Raw genomic sequence first — 16,596 nt, forward strand, 5'->3', positions numbered from 1 at the left:
GGGTGCTTGGGCCTGTCTGTGTTGACCAACTCGGACTAGCTCAGCCTGTCTCTCTCCCGCAGGCATATTCACATCACCATATGAAGGGCGCTACCTGATCACGGCTGTGCTGGCTCCGGAGAGGGATGAGTATGTTGAAGCAGTGCTGTCCGTCTCCAATGCAAGCGTTGCTCAGCTGCACACGGCTGGGTACAGAAGGGAACTGCTGGAGTACCACAAACCCTACTCGGGGAAACGGACCTGTGGTGGTCCTGGAACATTCCACCTTGTTCTTCACCTCAAAGCAGGAGATGAAGTAAATGTCGTCGTAACAGGAGGCAAGCTGGCCTACACAGACTCTGACGAAATGTACTCCACGTTTAGTGGGGTTCTCCTTTATCCTTCTATTTCCCATGTTTAGGCCCACCATCAAACAGGAGAGAAGGGTAAGATATTCTGAAGAAATTAAGAGTAATAAAATTCAAAGCTTTAATATATTCAGTTTATATATTTGATTTCAGTGATGATTTGTCTATAATGAAACCTTTTTCTTGTCCTGTTATCAGAGATAGCTACAGCAGACCTGGTTCTGTAGCCAAACTACTCTTTCTCCAAGTCCTTGTTTGCCTGTACAGACAGAACAGCTGTTAAGCAACAGTTGCATTCTGAGTTGATACTTCTCCACTGCGCTCTTATCCGCTATATTAAATATCCTTTTCAGTTTTATCCCCAGTTTATCTCTGCCAGCATCCCAAGTGTATCAGAGTTTACATCTTAGCTGAAGTTTACAGCTGCAGTCAGCTATTTTTGCGCTTTCAGTAAAGCAGGGACAAGAAAGTGAGATTGCACAGGACACCATCGATGACTTCCTCGTCCTTCTGTTCTTTAATAACATGTTGTCAGTACGTTCTCACAAACCAAAAAGCAATTGCTAACCATGGTGGTGCAAGGCAGAAAATGATGTTTGCATCAGGTTTTTTTCTCGCCTTTAAGGACCAAGTGCAGTACTCAGAGAGGGGGTGAGTGACTCCAGCACTGTGCAAGGAGGAGCATCCCTTGCCCCAGCTTTTCTTATGTGATTGAGAACTCTAAGACTTTTGACAGTACTGTTCTCTGGAACTCTTACAGTATTTGCATTAAGAAGGTATTTTTCTTCTTTGTTGCATTGTAAAAGATAGACCAGAGGAAAAACAGATGATATGGGAAAACAGTCTTTTTAAACAGTATTGTCCAATGTACAAACAACGCACCAGAGGCACTGTGACTTTGTTTTAGCAGCCTCCTGCTTCAAGTGAGCTTTGTTTTACTTGTTTCACCACTCAGCATCAGTTGCTATGGATGGGACAACTTGCCTCTTAGCTTAAGCCGCAACAATTTTCTGTTTCTCCTGTCAGCCACTTCTCAGTGAAGGTGAGAAAAACGGTTTTTTGTCTCTTTTGAGTTAGCATTTTGAGCTCCTCTATGGCTGGAAAAAAATCTTAACCATGCTTTGATATGGGCAGAACTATTCACTGCCATCTATATGTTATACAAGTGGATCATCTTTTCATAGTCTGTTGATCCTGCATAGAGCTGTATTTATTATCACAGTAGTTTGTATAGTACATTTTCCTTCTTATGAATCCAGAATGGCTTTTTGTAGCACAGACCAGATAATTCCTTTACGTGAAGGAAGAACTCCTTGTGCTGTAAGCCTTCAGCTGAAGCCTTTCCCATCTGAGGAGGTCAGATGAACACTTGCCTTTGTTGCATAGTTTTGGAATAGATACTCCCCAATAACTCTGTTTCCAGGCGATGAAATGGGACCGTCCCACAACAAATGATCACATCCTGGAAGTTGAGCTGCCTTTGAGAAAAGCACACAGAAAAAGCTCTATCCCCCCAGGAGCTCTGCGTCAGTGCCTGTGCAGATATAGGAAGGAGCAGAGGAAGGAAATGGCTAGCAGATTTTTAAAGCATGTGAATGAAGGAGGTCTCCTGGCACCTGATTTTCTGCAGTTGGGGTTTTGCTGCCAAGCAGGAGGTAGCACTGGATGTATTCTGCTGCAGGAGCAGCTTTAGGCAGCAGCTGAAGGCACCTGGCACACTTGGCAGCCTGGGGAATGGAACCAGTCCCTCTCCCTTCCCTGAGTTTGTCCTGATCTGTGCCGGAGCCATTAGCATGCAGTTAGCAACTGTGTGCTCATTCAGGAGTATCCTTTCTTATGTCCTAAATCAACAGCCCACTGCTCTCTCACTCCTTCTAGGTCTCAGAATTGAAGGGACAGACTGGAAAGATGTCTTTTTAGTCTTTCTGAAAGCCAGTTACATCAACCGTATATATATATATATCTGAATCAATTTCTCATTATGTATGAAAGCTGTAGAGGCATTTTTCCTTTTAGGATATTTTCTACTCTCCTCAAGAAAGCTGTGTGCTCTAAGAAGCTGGCTGCCGTCTCTGTGTGACTCAGTATTGTTGCATTTTGGTGCCTGTTCTAAAAATGACTCATGGAAACAAACAAAGCAAGCTGAGTGCCTGGGGAGTCCCAGCTGGCAAACACCACTTCTTCATTTTTATTTTTTTTCCCCTTCCAAGTGAGACATATTTTTAAGAATCAGTGGTGCAAGTTTAGCACTGGAGTTGTGTAGCTTTCATCACCTGATTCTCACCTAACTGCTCCTCCAGGCTTCTACCTCCAGCACACACATTCTCCCGAGCACAGTGCCCTCATGGCACAACGCTGTCTTTTGCCAGGAACCCTCCTTGCACCTGGGATCTGAGTGATCCCATACAGTGCAACACAACCAGTATTCACATGCAGCTAAAATTTTCTAAACTATATCACAGCAGGAGTGGTTCTCCTGTTTGTAGGGCTTTTAGGGATAGTTTCCCATTCACTATCTCTAGTGATAGCTAAAGCTATGAACTATGAGCATCCACGAGGAACCTCTGCGTTACACTCCTGCTTCACTTGAGAAAAATGAACCTTGATTACCACTGTCTCAGTAATCGGGGCAAGTGGCTCAGATCTTCTCAGAGCTTTCAGGGCATAATATCTGCCCAGCTGGGATGATTGAAATGCTGTAATATAGGAAAGGAGGAGCAGAGCTCCAGTTGTCCTTCAGTCAGAACTTCGTTAAAACATTAAAACAAAATTCTTTGGCAAATCAAGCAAAATTATCTTGTCCCCTGTGCTTCTGTTTCCTATCAGAACAGGACAGACCAGCAAGCTGACAGCCAGGGAACGTACCTCTGCTCTGGCCAAACAGATTGCATCCTGGAGCAGTTGGGAAAGGCAGCAGAGAGCCAAACAATAATTGCAGGAAATCATAGGCAAGCTTGGAGCAAAGCAAGAAGGCAAATTTTCACCACAAAACATATGAAACTACCTCATTAATTTAATTTGCTGTTAAGACTTAGCAGACATTACTATACTGACCATTCAAAGCAATGAGGATTTTCTACAGCACCCTACCCTACAGCCATTCAGTGTACCCCAGGTTACTTGCAGCAGTTTTGCACAGTTCTTCTGACAGAGCATCTGATCAGCTTGGTGAGGATAACCAGCCATTCCAGAACCACTACAAACAGCCAAAGAAGAACAGCTGTAAGTAAAAGGCATGGAAGGCAATTTGAAACAAAGTGCATGCAAGTCCTCACTAGAGCATGAAAAGGCCCAAAGGCACAGGGAACACACAAAGGGCTCCACAGCTACAAGCTAGAGATTTGTATCAGGAGCAAATTTCTTCCTGAGGAGTTGGACTCAATGATCCTAATGGGTCCCTTCCAACTCTGGCTATTCTATAATTCAGGAGCATTGTATTTGCTAAGTAAGTCCTTATGGTACAGTGCGGTAGTGGATATGAATATGTTCCACCAAAACCACAAACGCTGTCACACTGTCAGCTTGCAGATGGAAGGAACATCTGCTTCCTTGAGCTTTGACCAGCAGCTAGGCTTTGTTTCCAAGTTGCTCTGAGATAATGGTGCAGACTGTCCTGGACCAAGGATCTGCCGAGGCCGATCATCAGCATGAGGCGGATTTGCAGTCAAGCCAGCCCTCCTGCAATGTATCCTGCAGACTTCAGACAAGGTGCAAAATAACAGCTCTGCCAGTCTTTTGTACAAGGGAGACTCCAAAGAACACCTTAGAACATGTTCATACGTAAGCAGGTTTTGCCATTTATGCATTTTGCTATCTTGATTGTATCAGAAAAGTATTGATTTTTTTTTTTTTCCAGCAAAGAGCAGCTCATTTGAGTGTGTGCTTTGTGTGCATATGTATACCTACAAAAACGGATGTACAGAAACTGATACCCAGGAACAGGAAGAAAATTGTTCAGTGGAAACCAACTGCTGCCATGTCCAAATAAAACCTGCCTGTTTTGTGATCTTGGTGCTCCTTTGCTTTCCAGTGAACACAGTACTATCTTAAGCTGAAATTTTTGCTCTCTCCTCCACCACCTTTAGAACTTCAGGTTCTAGTTTCTTAGTCAAGTTTTCCTGGGTATATTTACTTCAGTGTCAGACACTGGTACAGGTTTTGTGGTAGTACAGAAGTTCCGCCAACACAGTTCTTAGCCGCCCTTGTTTCTGGCTATTTCAGTTAATCTCCAAATTTGGATTGGGGAGAGTAAATTTTATAACAAGTCAGGACAAAATATGGACAGGTAGAAAGAAGGAGAAATAGTAAGGAAAGGGGTGGGAGAGAATAAGTAATTAGGAAAAAACAGTGAAGAGCCTCAGATCTCTGTGCTGGCTAAGCATTACCTGCAGATGACAGCTGCTGAAAGTGGGCTTCAACAACACAAAGTGATGTTTGAGACAGGTTAGGGCTGCACGGCTCCCTCCAGCACTCCTTCAGCATGCCTGCCCACCTCTTCATTGTGTGACTGTGGGAAAAGTGGAGGTTAACTCACATGCAGGAGCCCAGCTGGGAAGGAAGAAAGGACCAGACTATACGTAACAACACGGAGTCCTCACATGCTGGATGCAGGCACTGGAAGACACAGGAACAGTCATGGAATTCTAGACACAGCCCTGCCGTGGCCTCCCCTCCTCACCACCTCTCCCTCTCACAGGGAGGCCAGGCCTGCCACCTCATAGGCCATGCAACCACCTTCCTTTGGGACTCCAGCAAGCCGCTGGTGAGGCTCCTTGCCAGCCCCTACGGCCCTCAAAGCACAGTGACCAGTTGCCCACCACTCTATAGGAGCTTACAGCAGAGGCCTCTAATTCTCTACGTGTCTAAAACCTTTCTCACACACAGATCAACCCACCCACCCACCGAAAACAGGCTTACTTACTGTCAGCTACAGAAAAACAATACAAGACCAGACAATACTTCTGCAACAAATCTGAACATTGGGCATACACAGGACATGCCCACCTTTGCACTGCTTGCAGTGGCATTGTTGCTCACTGCACACAATGCACGAGCACTGAAACCTACGTGTGAAAGATGGGCAGTGTTGGGAAGCACCCAGACGCAAAGAGAAGGTTTCTGTGCATGAGCAGAATCACAGGGCACTCCAAATACCAGTGGAAATTCTGCCACTGGAGCAGGAGATAAAACTAGCACTAAGCTGTGTCTGGGCAGAGGAAAGCTAGTGTGCACTGGTGACAGCAATGCAAGAGATAAGAGTTAAACTGCAGAAGGATCAAAAGGCACAACGTGATTTACACTTTGATGTAGATTTGCCATACATTTAATTGTGATTGAAATGGTTGGATGTTCTGTTAGACTGCTAGTCAGTTGCATTTGTCCATAGCAGTAAGAGGCCAAGAAGGGTAAGTTTCTACCAAAAGCTTGAGATCCCTTTTCCAAGATGATCTCACAATAATTACCTCAAGCAAATTAAACAGCTGTCTTGGAAGACAATACTTTGCCTTGAAAGGAAAAAGTTAGCTTGGACAGAATTAGGATAAAACTCCAAATTAGGGCAGATTTGCAAGTGCTTACGCTACATCGTTGCTGGATTTTCTTCAAGGCAGCTAGTGTGTTCCCAAGATGTATCTATGATTACAGTGCATCTGTTACCTGACATCAATAATGCACATTTAGTTTCATTATAGATATAAGCAAATATTGATATTGGCAGACAATGCAAGTCTGATTACAGCAATCATTTGTCAGCTGTATAAATACTCTACAAGTAAACCAAGCGCGAGAGAAAGCAAATGTATCGTTGTCCTTAATAGAGCAACTCTAAATGTAAATATAAATGCAATTTAAATAAGCCAACATTCACTAAATTAGCAATACAAAAATAGAATTCCTAAGTACAAATTGAAGAAAAAAAGTGAGTTTAAGTTTGTTTATTGTGATAACATTGTTCTCAACATCAATATGCATTGCACTGAAGTGTGGGTTACTGCACCCAAGATAGTCCAGTCTTAACAAAAACCACTATTGGTACAGTCACAGATTTGACAGCTTTAAACACACTACCTTATTAGTGATTGGGTTGCCTGAATAGTCAGATATTCCACTTCTTCACTGTAAAAATGAAACAAACTATTGAAGAGAGTTTTCCTATCCTCAAAACAAACCCAAATGTAACTTTCATCTGGAAATAATTAACACTGTAAAAAAAAAAAAAAAAAATCCCAAACAATTCCATTCTATTCAACAGGATTCAACTCTGGAAACTAAAACTACTTTAGGCAAAAGTGACAGCTTAAAGGCTTCTCAAATCCATCGTATATTTTTGACATTTCATTATGAATTCGCATTAAAGCCATTTAAACAACTCTTATTTATATGACAGTATTTTCTGGAAGACTTGCATGGGATATTAACACAAAATCTCATTTATTTTAGTCTTTACCCTAAGCAGATTCAGTGTTTGTTTCAGAAGTTCCGTAAGTAAGATGACACGAGCATTAAAACCTTTCCAGTTGAAATATTAAATAAAAAAAGGACAGGAAGCTGAGGATACACGAGCCATATTGCACATGCAGTAGGACACTGTCAGGGGTTAAGTCACAAGCATGCTTTGAACAGTAAAAAGTAAATTAATCCAGAAATGTGAACCACTTAAAAGTTACTGATCTTTAAACCATCACAGAAATGGGTAATGTCCAAGTCACTAACAAGTTCTGAATCGCAGTGCTCCTTTATATGTTCCTGGATAGGTATCATTGACACAGCTTTGGAGATGGTTCCAACGCTAAGTGGATCTGCATCTTCAACAACACAGTCTTAACTGGGAGGTGTATGTGCTCACACACACACACACACACACACTTAGAAAGTTCCTCTTTCATAGAAAGAATATGTTACTTGTGCTAGTTTTAAGTACAGCACAACTTGTTTTCAAACATGATTTCAGGCCACTTCTCTCAACTAAGGTAACAAAGGACAGACTAATGCAGACTCTATATCTTCCCCCTTCATATGAATACTGCAGTACAAGCCTATGGTAGCAACAAGATGTCTTTCCTTGTCAATGAAGTGTCCAGTACTCCAAACTACGTAGGTACGCAATGGCAGGTACAGTAACCCATATTCTGTACCTAAGGAGGGTTAGAAAAAGCTGAACAAAGCTTTGCATATGAGTCAAATTAAAAACAAAACAAAAACCAAACCAATCAACCTTACTTGTACCAGAAATTCTCAAGAACGCTTTTACATATCACCAAAAACCAAATAGAGCAGCTGTTACAGAGATTGAAAAGCAAAATTTTTAAGTAAGCAAATTTTTGAACATCCCTATACTGCAAAACAACAGATCAGCAGAATGAGGAGCTCACTGCAGCCACATCCATATTCATATCATCTGGAATCGCATGCATTTGGAAATACTCTTGATTCATTAATTCTCATTAATTCTCACTGCTGATCCAAGTCCCCAACTGAAAATCCAGTTTCTCTTCTTAGCAACCCAGAAAGATGAATAGAATTTCAGATTAACAAACAAACAAACAAACAAAAACAATCACCAACAAAGTAAGAATGAACAAAGATACAGCCAAGCCTTGGTAACAATCTGCACAGATTGGAATCCCACTGCAGACAAATCGTATTTTTCTCAAAGCGTTCCCCCTTCCCCAAACCTATGTAACATCAAGGCTGCCAAGAATAAGTCAGGGATGGTATGTAAGATTTTGACTTCCACAAAGGACTGCTTTAGCAGAAGCAGTTTCATCACCTTCATGAAAAATGGAATCTTCACACAGACTATTACATCTCGTAATTAAAATATTATGTGGATTCTTACATATCTTAAGGTATTTAAGTGGCTTAAAAGCTCAAATCCTGTTGATTTTCAAAGCACTTAGTGATCATGAAAATGTAAATTTCTACAGAAATCGAGGGAGTAAAAGTTTAAAAAAGAAAGGAAAAGATACATGGAATGACATTTGCAAGCTTCTGACATAGTGCAAATAAAATAATGCAGTAGAGCAAAATATGCTTTCAGTTGAATCCTGTGAAATCCACTTAAACACTCAGTAGATTGATGACAAGAGCAAAAATGTGCTGAAACAGTCACTGAATGTACTGTTCTCATTGTTTGAGGATGCCCTTTAAGTCAGTTAACACGCATGGCACACAATGACAGAAAGGTGTATTTTCCTTTCGATCCTCATAATCCCATTCTGAATGAGAGCTTCCACATTTACCCTGGCCCCACCCCCCTTTCTTTCCTAATGCTTTATAAAATTCCAGTATATTCCTGTGACTATAAGAAAATAAAAGGTAATTTAATTTATATAGCAATCTGAAAATTACTGCCCCACGCAGTTCACCAGTTGTCTAGTATCAGGCTGGTGTTACATGAGAATGCTAGGTTAAGACTACTCAGCTTGATAAAGGAAACAGTCATGTGGGTGGGGTAAAATTCCCTAAATGCACTCATCTGCATTTAGCATAACAGAGATCTTCTACTACACCCAGACCAAGTAAGTTAGAGCAGAAGGGCTTGGCCAAGCCACGTTTCATTCAGAAGCAGCCCTAGGTATGCACTGCAGCAGTAGCCATACAAGTACCTTCTAAAGATCACTTACTTTGCCACTGGGAGTTGTGTAAATGTGAGAGCTCAGCTCCAGAGCCTGGCAGGATCCTTGGTACACAGCTTCAGGAACTTCTTGCTTAAAAAGTGTCACTTCACCCACATAAAGTTTGGGACTGAAGTTTAAATGGCTGAAGGCATTAAGCCCTAAGGGCTACAAGCATATAATTCTCACCACAGACTTGTCCTAAGGAGGTTAAACGTACTAGCTCAACTTAAAAAGCAGAACTACTCTCTTATTTTCAAGTATTTCTGGAAAGAGAAATTAATTAGCGGCTTTCACAGCTGATAAACACTAGACTTGGAATGCAGTTTGTTCTCAGGCTCTGATCTGAACCTGAGGAATGACCAGCACAATGTTTATGAATAAAACAAAAGAAAAAAAAAAAAAAAAAAGAAAAAAGAAAAAAAGATTTTATTCTGCTCTGCAGCATTTAACCATTCTTATACCTGGAATCTCATATTGAGCCACAGTTCCTTCCAGCTAGTGAAAATCTGCAACACAGAATTCTGGAAAGACCTGCAGTAGGTAATTAAAAAAATTAAATACTTTTTTTTTTTTTTTTTTTTTTTTAGTATAACAATTCCCTGAATATGATCTGAACATACTTTTTACTGGCCTCCATAGCATACACACATACACACCTCCATGATGAAAAGTGAAATCAAAATGCCAGCTCCCCAGCTCTTACAGAAACGTTCAAGATTTCTCTTGATGGAAATTTAACATGAAATAGTGCAGCCTGAAAACAACAAAAGCCATACTAATATCTGACAACAGCTTTCATTTTAACAAGCTTATGATATAGTTTAAGCACTGCATATTAAAAAAAAAAAAGAAAAGCAGCAGAGTTAGTTTGAGCACAGACTGTACAAGAACAGTGTTGCACATGTGACAGAAGGCATATTTACATTTGAAGATGAATTTTGTGTTTTCACACTGTCAGCCTAGTAATGGCCACATATTTTCTGTATTTTAGTGGAGAAAGAGCACACTGTCTTCAGTTCTGGATCCTCTGCAAAAAAGGTCTAATTGCCCATCTGAACATTAGGCCGTGTTTTTTATTAATAGGTCTGACATTCTATTTGGCAGTTTCCGTATACTTTTTGGCTTTGTTTTAGAAAATATACTATTAAGACTAATACAAAATAATCTACGCTTACAATAAGGTCTGACTGATGAAAATGCAAAGTCACTCAGCATTTAGTTGCCATGAACCTCTTGGGTACCGTGGCCATCAATGACAGACCAATCTCAAGTGCCTTAGAACAAGTATACAAAGACAGGCAATAAAGAAACAGACAAAAAAAAAATCAAAAGCCCACAAAAAATTGGACAGCAGCTTTGCATTTTCTTCGTCTTACACCAACGGAGTTAAAGTGATCTCTTTAGTAAGACTTATGGTACCAGTATATAAATTAGAATCTTCATTAAGAAAGTTCTTCACATTTAAACTGAAGTCGAGTAGCTGAAAATGAAATTCCATTTCTAGATGAGAAGTATTTTTCAGGCCAGGTCTTCCATGTTAAGGTCAGGAAGAGGATCTCTCCAATAGCAAAAGGAGCTAAATTCTGGGCATGGAAATGCAGAACTCTGTTCTTTATTAAGCAACGGGAACACATGTTCCACAAGCTCACTTAGTCTGTAATACCTACATTGAAAAAAAAAGAAGAAAAAAAAAAAAGAAAAAACATTATTTAACAGTCTAGTCACTGCTCAAGTGTAGCCAAAAGAGCTTTAGAAGTCTAGACCAGAAAACTAAGTACTAACTAAGCACTGCTACTTCAGGAGCAATTTCCAATTTTATTTTGCCAGTTTACTTCCCTTTTTGAGGAGTTTCGGTTAAGTAACCAAAGCTGCAAAGTCTCTGGCAAACAAAACTTGTCTTGTATGTAACAGGAGATCATAAGGAATCATCGTGGCCACAACTGCAATTATTTTGTAATCTCACTCCCAAGTACCTTTTCTAACTGAAATAATAAAAATGATCTTACGAAGATTTGTTTCCCTTAGTCCTTTCTTGGATCAGTTCACCCTTTGGATTCACAGTAAATATTCTACAGTCTGGAACTCCCACTTGCATGTAGGCATATACATCCTGCAAGAAGCACGAACAAATGCACGTACTTTGTTATTTCTTTCTGTGATATACTGGAAAGCATACAGTAAAACTGTCTCTGAAAAGAAACAAACAAACAAACCTCCCAAAAGTAGACCATAACAAAACACTTCTCTCTCAACCCCATAAGCCTTGTTCTCAAGCCTCAGACCACAAATATGCACCACCAAATCTATATCACACAATGCTACTTCTCATGACACTGTTCCTCTTTGGAATACCTATCTCCCTTGCTCAGTTACAATAACTGTAGAGAAAGTACAGGAATTGTATTGATAGAAAAAAGAATCAAGACTGAGGAAAATCAAATACCCTTAGTTATGATGCAAAAATGCTGATAAAGAATTTGGAAAGCTGTTATATCCTGAGAATATTAATACATCTGTGTAACAGTTCTAGTAGTCCTGGCAGCCTTCATTTAAGGTATCTATCTGCATTTGGACTTTCACGACCAAACTCAGAGAAAGACCAGTGTCCTGTTGTCATATTCAAACTTAAATAGACACAACAATAAAAGCCTATTTCCTTTCCTTCCCAAATATTTCATGCATTTTAACCCTTCAATTAGAAAAGCTCAGACTTACATTGGGCCTGTTTCCAAAAGCAGCATAGAAAGGTTGTTTACTGGGAGCAAACAAATTCTTGATATCATTTAAACATTCAATTTTGAACTTTTCAGGCTTCTTTTCTATTACTTCCCTAGAATAAAATTTGAATAGTCAATCTTTAAATCATAAGCAAATAGTGGGTATCCTGCACCCATTTATCTGATGATTGTGTTCTCACTGATTCCTGTTTCTGCTGTGGCTGGTTACGTAGACATAGGTAAATACTTTTCCAGGGATGATTCAAGAGATAATAAAAGAATAAAAGATTGTTTTCCAACATCTACAGTAGAAATAGGTGAATAAACTGTACCTAGATTAGGTAAATGTAATGAAATTCACAGCTTAAGAATGCAGTTTGGGAATTGACTACCTGGACCAAAAAACTGAAGGAGGCCTGCCAAGTGACTACAGTGGACGTGGCTGTCATTGTCAGCCATAACTTAATGGTTTGGTTTTAATTAAAAAAAAAAAAAAGAACTAACAAAAAGGCTTTTACATTATGAGCACTTCTCATCAAGAACAAGCAGACTGCAGTTCAAAAGATTGGTTGAATCAAGTGATAGCTAAATATTCTTCTGTAGGCAGTCCTGCATAGAATGCTCCTCATACTGCAAGATCAGCAAATTGCACTGATAAGAGCGGAACCTAACAGTTATCAGTCACAGAATTGAGGAACAAAGAAAGTAGAAAATAAGATGCTGTGTGACTGATGTTTTGTGCTTCGCAGCCACATCTAACACATCCATAGAAACAAAAGTGAAATTCAGATAAATAGATTATTGCTAGAGGAACACCCAAGTCTCAGTAGCAAATCTAGCACAGAGCAGAATGTTTGGTTACAACTATAATGATTAGCATCAGAAATCTTTTAAATTTGCTTCTTTCTCTGAGATGGGGAGCAAATAGATGTATGAAATCCCACACGCTTACCTATGAAAGGCAGAAAATAAACTGCTTGGGGACAACATGAGAGGTCCCCTGGGAAGAATTGTTCCCTTGTCGTTCACCCAGTGCAGGTATCCTCTAGTCATATCCGCCATTCCAATGGCTCGAGCAGAACAGTACAGAAACTTGTAGCCATTTCTAGAAAAGAAATACCAACTTTGTTCATTTTACTGTTGAAGACATTCTTAGTAAACACAAATATCCTGTTGCAACAATGTCACTAGATTAGGTACAGACTTGTGGTAAGCTGCACCAACTCCCAGGAAAAGACCGTTCCAGTGTTCTGGTATCTGAAAAGTACATTATAGTTTGAAAACATGGCTCTATCAAAATTAAGAAGTGCAAAAAAGAACAAGAATAGTAATAGTAAGATTATGTATCTAGACAGACTAGACTGCACTTAGATAAACACCACATTAGTATCTCCTAGTTTCTTGCAGCCCAGATACAGATGTTAGCAATTATTTATTTGCATTGCATAATATCAGATACCAGATCTCCTGTCTTGTTGGTTGGTATTTTTCAGATCGTTACTAGAACTTGCAGCTCAGAGTGAAGGAAGCACAAAAAGTACTCATCAAGCCCCATTTTTTTTTTCCTGAGGACTTCATAGCCATCTCTTAAATAGATTTGTAGGCAATTACAGCATACACAAGAGACTCAACTTTTTAATGCAGATTTTCACAGATCTGATTCAATTTGGCAAATAATTTCCAAACTACTTTTCTATTATACATTGAACACAAAACAAAGTTCAAGTTTTCTGCCAAGGGGCCTCAGATGAAACACAGCAAAAGTCAACAAAGGATTTCCAAGGCCTCAAAATTATTTGGGGGGCGTGGGGAGGAAGAAACTTTAAACTAAGCTTTGAACTAAAAAACGAAAATAAAATTTGATTATTTGAAGGGGACTATGGAATGGTTTAACAGCTGACTCTGTGATCTTCAGTAGCAAGTATTATTTCTGGCAGCTCTATTTTTTAATTGTTAAACAAAGGACCTAATCTAAATGAGAAGATACAAAGTAGGTTTATTTTGCACAAAGTCATTGGACATAAATATTACAAGGCTATATACCTCTTAAAAGAGCAGGACATTTACAAGGGTATGACTCACCACACTTCTAAACTAAGCATACATCTCACCACTGCTGCAACAAGAAAGCTATCTTCCCTCTCCCTCTTCCCCTCTTCTAGTCACATAAGCTGCCTAGGCAGGTCCTGCAGATTACAAGGTGAGTGTGCACAGTTGACTAATCCAGACAGCAGATGGGGAAACTGCTGTTTTGCTGGGTTGTGTCAGTTTATGTCAGAAGCATAACAAAGTGAGTAGCACAAAACTTGATCCAGGCCACCAACCTTTGTGTCCATGTCAGTTTTTAATTAGGATTGTTACAGAACATGGAATCAAATCCTAAGGAAAGTTCACTTGAGTTTGGTAGTGAATGTGTTAAAACAAAAAGTATCTAGATATTGGGATGACACTGTTTAGGTCTGAATTCACACAGGGCCACGTTAGTAAAGACTTTGTGATTAACCTGAGTTACTGGAAACAAACATACACATGAGTGTTTGAGAAGCTGTTACTATTAGTACACTCTTGTAGTCACAAAAATGTTACACAGCTTTAAAAAAAACTCAAATGCAGAATCAGAAATTTGAGAAGAGAACTAGCAAAACTGGTGGCTTCCATTCCTGTAAAAGGGTACACCTGAGGGACAAACCTGGCTTTGTTTGCTTTTGACAGAAGTGATTACTTTCCATCACTTAGGCCAACATGCAAAACTATTAACATCAATTCAACTACCTGCCCATTAATTCCTAAATTCTAGAAAGGGCCTATGTGCTTCATAGATTACATACTCACTCATTTATGGAATGATAGAGTTTTGCAATGCCCTGATGAGTCCAGTCCTTGCCAAGCTGAGGGAGTATCTGTCCCAAAGCATCAGACCTGAAAGCAAAATTGGAGATAGCTGAAACTAAGCGTATGAGTCTTGTTAAAGACAGCTATTAATGAATAGACAGTTTGCAAAGAGTATTTACAGAAACACCTCTGCAGAAGGTCTTAGCCACTTTGAAAGAGAGTTAGTACCTATTCCACACTGAGCCATTAGTGGCAGCCATACAACACAAGTCAGTTCCCAAGCTTGCATCGTATGCTTGCTAAACCTAGACAAGTCTGACTGTAAGGGCAGTAGTCACATGATGAACATTTTAAAGAATAATGCAAGAATGCTAAAGACATTTTCTAGTTTGCTGTAAACACAAGTGTAAATTTAAACCAAAGCAAGAAACATTTCTCATAACTGTTAATAAATGTTCTTCAGTAGTCATCTTAAATCAGGCTTCTTTGTCTTACTTTGAAAAGACAGCATCAATAAAGCAAAATAATGTATCAAAGAAAAGAAAGGAAAAACAGTATTTACTTGGTTATCGTTCCATCAATGTCTGATATGATGATTTTGTCATCCCAGTTCCAGAGATATATTGTTCCTGCACAACGGCAAGTCCCCTGATACTGGGTTGTGATACTGAACACAACATCATTAGGGCCATCTCTGAGCTTCAACTTTGCCTTTAGGATAAATCAAAATAATTTAAAATATAAATTAGTGTCACTACAGAATTTTTAGAGTCATAAATAAGCTAACAGAAGAAAGTTGCAGGTTCTTCCTCATCTGTTCTGATCAGCTCATCAAAAAGTGAACCACGGTTTAGTTTAACACCAGCACTGCTCTGCTGGTTAAGTCTCCTTTTTTACTGGGTACACATCTGTCCATAGGTTCTACATTTGCTTACAGCAGCACTGGCCATAGTAATATCAAAAGATGTTACTTAATTCTTGCTATTACTGTATATTTACAGTATTAACAACTAAGTATATTTGATATTATACTATCATATAAATAAATTATCTGCTTACTACATTTGTACACAACTGATCACACAATGCTATTTCCTACCTAGCGGATGCTTTTTTCAAAATGCTTGCTTGATGAGGGCCATATATTTGGATAATAGTAGAATTAACTTGTAAATTAATTTGAAATGAGTAAACTGCCCATCATCCTTGATGTATGTTATTTGGCTGTTCAGATTCCAGAATACCCAAGCTGCAGAAAGCAATAATGTCACTTGTTTGGAAACATCTTAATACGAATGTTTGCTTATAGAACTTTATAAGAAATAATTATTTTTAAAATTAAAACCCAGAATCATGATTATTAGTTAAAAAAAAAGAAAGAAAGAAAGAAGTTGCCCAATGAAAAATATTTTATGTTTCTTTTAAAATTCAACTGTTACTGTTACATTTCAGGTGTCCCCGTTCCTTTTTTTTTCCTACTGTTAGAAAAGTAATCAGTATCACTCCTGATTCTGTGAAATGTTTCTATGCTAAGCTTCTAAAAAGCAGAGAAAGCCAACTTTTAGAATCAGAACAGAGAGTACAAGAGGACTATGATGCATTAACAGTGCAAGGAAGGCGCGCCACTTACGATTTGGTCAGAAGACAGCCGAAGTGACTTCTTGTAAGATGGAACGTTCCCGTGAGTTGGATGCTCTACTGGAGCAGAATCTAATTTCAAGGATTCCTTTAATTCTTGTGATGCTTCATCGCTAGATGAATCATCTTCTGGGGGTCTAATATGACACCAAGAAGAAGAAATTTAAGCTGCAGAAAATCCTTCTTTAATGGTACAAGATTCTTACTCCAGATTAATTTCTGCTTATATCAAAGATTTACTACTAGCATGATAGCAAAGATTAACAAAGTCCAAAGACTAGCCCATGCCCAGATGAAGTCAGTATATGCCAATTAGCAAATAAGACTTGTAATGCATGCTGCTATTGGTGGAGCTCTAAATATTAGAGCATAGTGCATAGTCTAGCTGGCTCCACAAGAGTTTAGTAGAGACAGTGTCAAGTGGTCACTAAAGGTAGACTGCAG

At 39.3% G+C, this 16,596-nt stretch overlaps 2 protein-coding genes across 8 annotated transcripts in view; one reads left to right on the forward strand and one right to left on the reverse strand.

The window, feature by feature from the left end:
* Positions 1-5,545, forward strand: part of EMILIN2 (elastin microfibril interfacer 2) — a 34,987-nt gene extending 29,442 nt beyond the window's left edge. For 3 of the 4 annotated variants that reach the window (XM_048939752.1, XM_048939753.1, XM_048939755.1), the window contains one exon: positions 63-5,544. In XM_048939752.1, the coding sequence (XP_048795709.1) occupies positions 63-400 (338 nt within the window). In that variant the 3' untranslated portion in view covers positions 401-5,544. Of the gene's footprint in view, positions 1-62 lie in introns of all 4 variants that reach the window. The other variant, XM_048939756.1, reaches the window with a different exon arrangement.
* Positions 5,546-6,265: 720 nt separating this feature from the next.
* LPIN2 (lipin 2) overlaps positions 6,266-16,596 on the reverse strand; it is a 38,871-nt gene continuing 28,540 nt past the window's right edge. For 3 of the 4 annotated variants that reach the window (XM_048939758.1, XM_048939757.1, XM_048939759.1), the window contains exons 14-20: positions 16,145-16,289; positions 15,077-15,225; positions 14,515-14,601; positions 12,635-12,787; positions 11,681-11,795; positions 10,972-11,075; positions 6,266-10,628 (exon numbers count right to left, since the gene is read on the reverse strand). In XM_048939758.1, the coding sequence (XP_048795715.1) occupies positions 10,484-10,628; positions 10,972-11,075; positions 11,681-11,795; positions 12,635-12,787; positions 14,515-14,601; positions 15,077-15,225; positions 16,145-16,289 (898 nt within the window). In that variant the 3' untranslated portion in view covers positions 6,266-10,483. The remainder of the gene's footprint in view (positions 10,629-10,971; positions 11,076-11,680; positions 11,796-12,634; positions 12,788-14,514; positions 14,602-15,076; positions 15,226-16,144; positions 16,290-16,596) is intronic. The other variant, XM_048939760.1, reaches the window with a different exon arrangement.

This window comes from Lagopus muta, chromosome 3 (genome assembly GCF_023343835.1).
Source record: "Lagopus muta isolate bLagMut1 chromosome 3, bLagMut1 primary, whole genome shotgun sequence".
In the NCBI taxonomy this organism is placed as follows: domain Eukaryota; kingdom Metazoa; phylum Chordata; class Aves; order Galliformes; family Phasianidae; genus Lagopus; species Lagopus muta.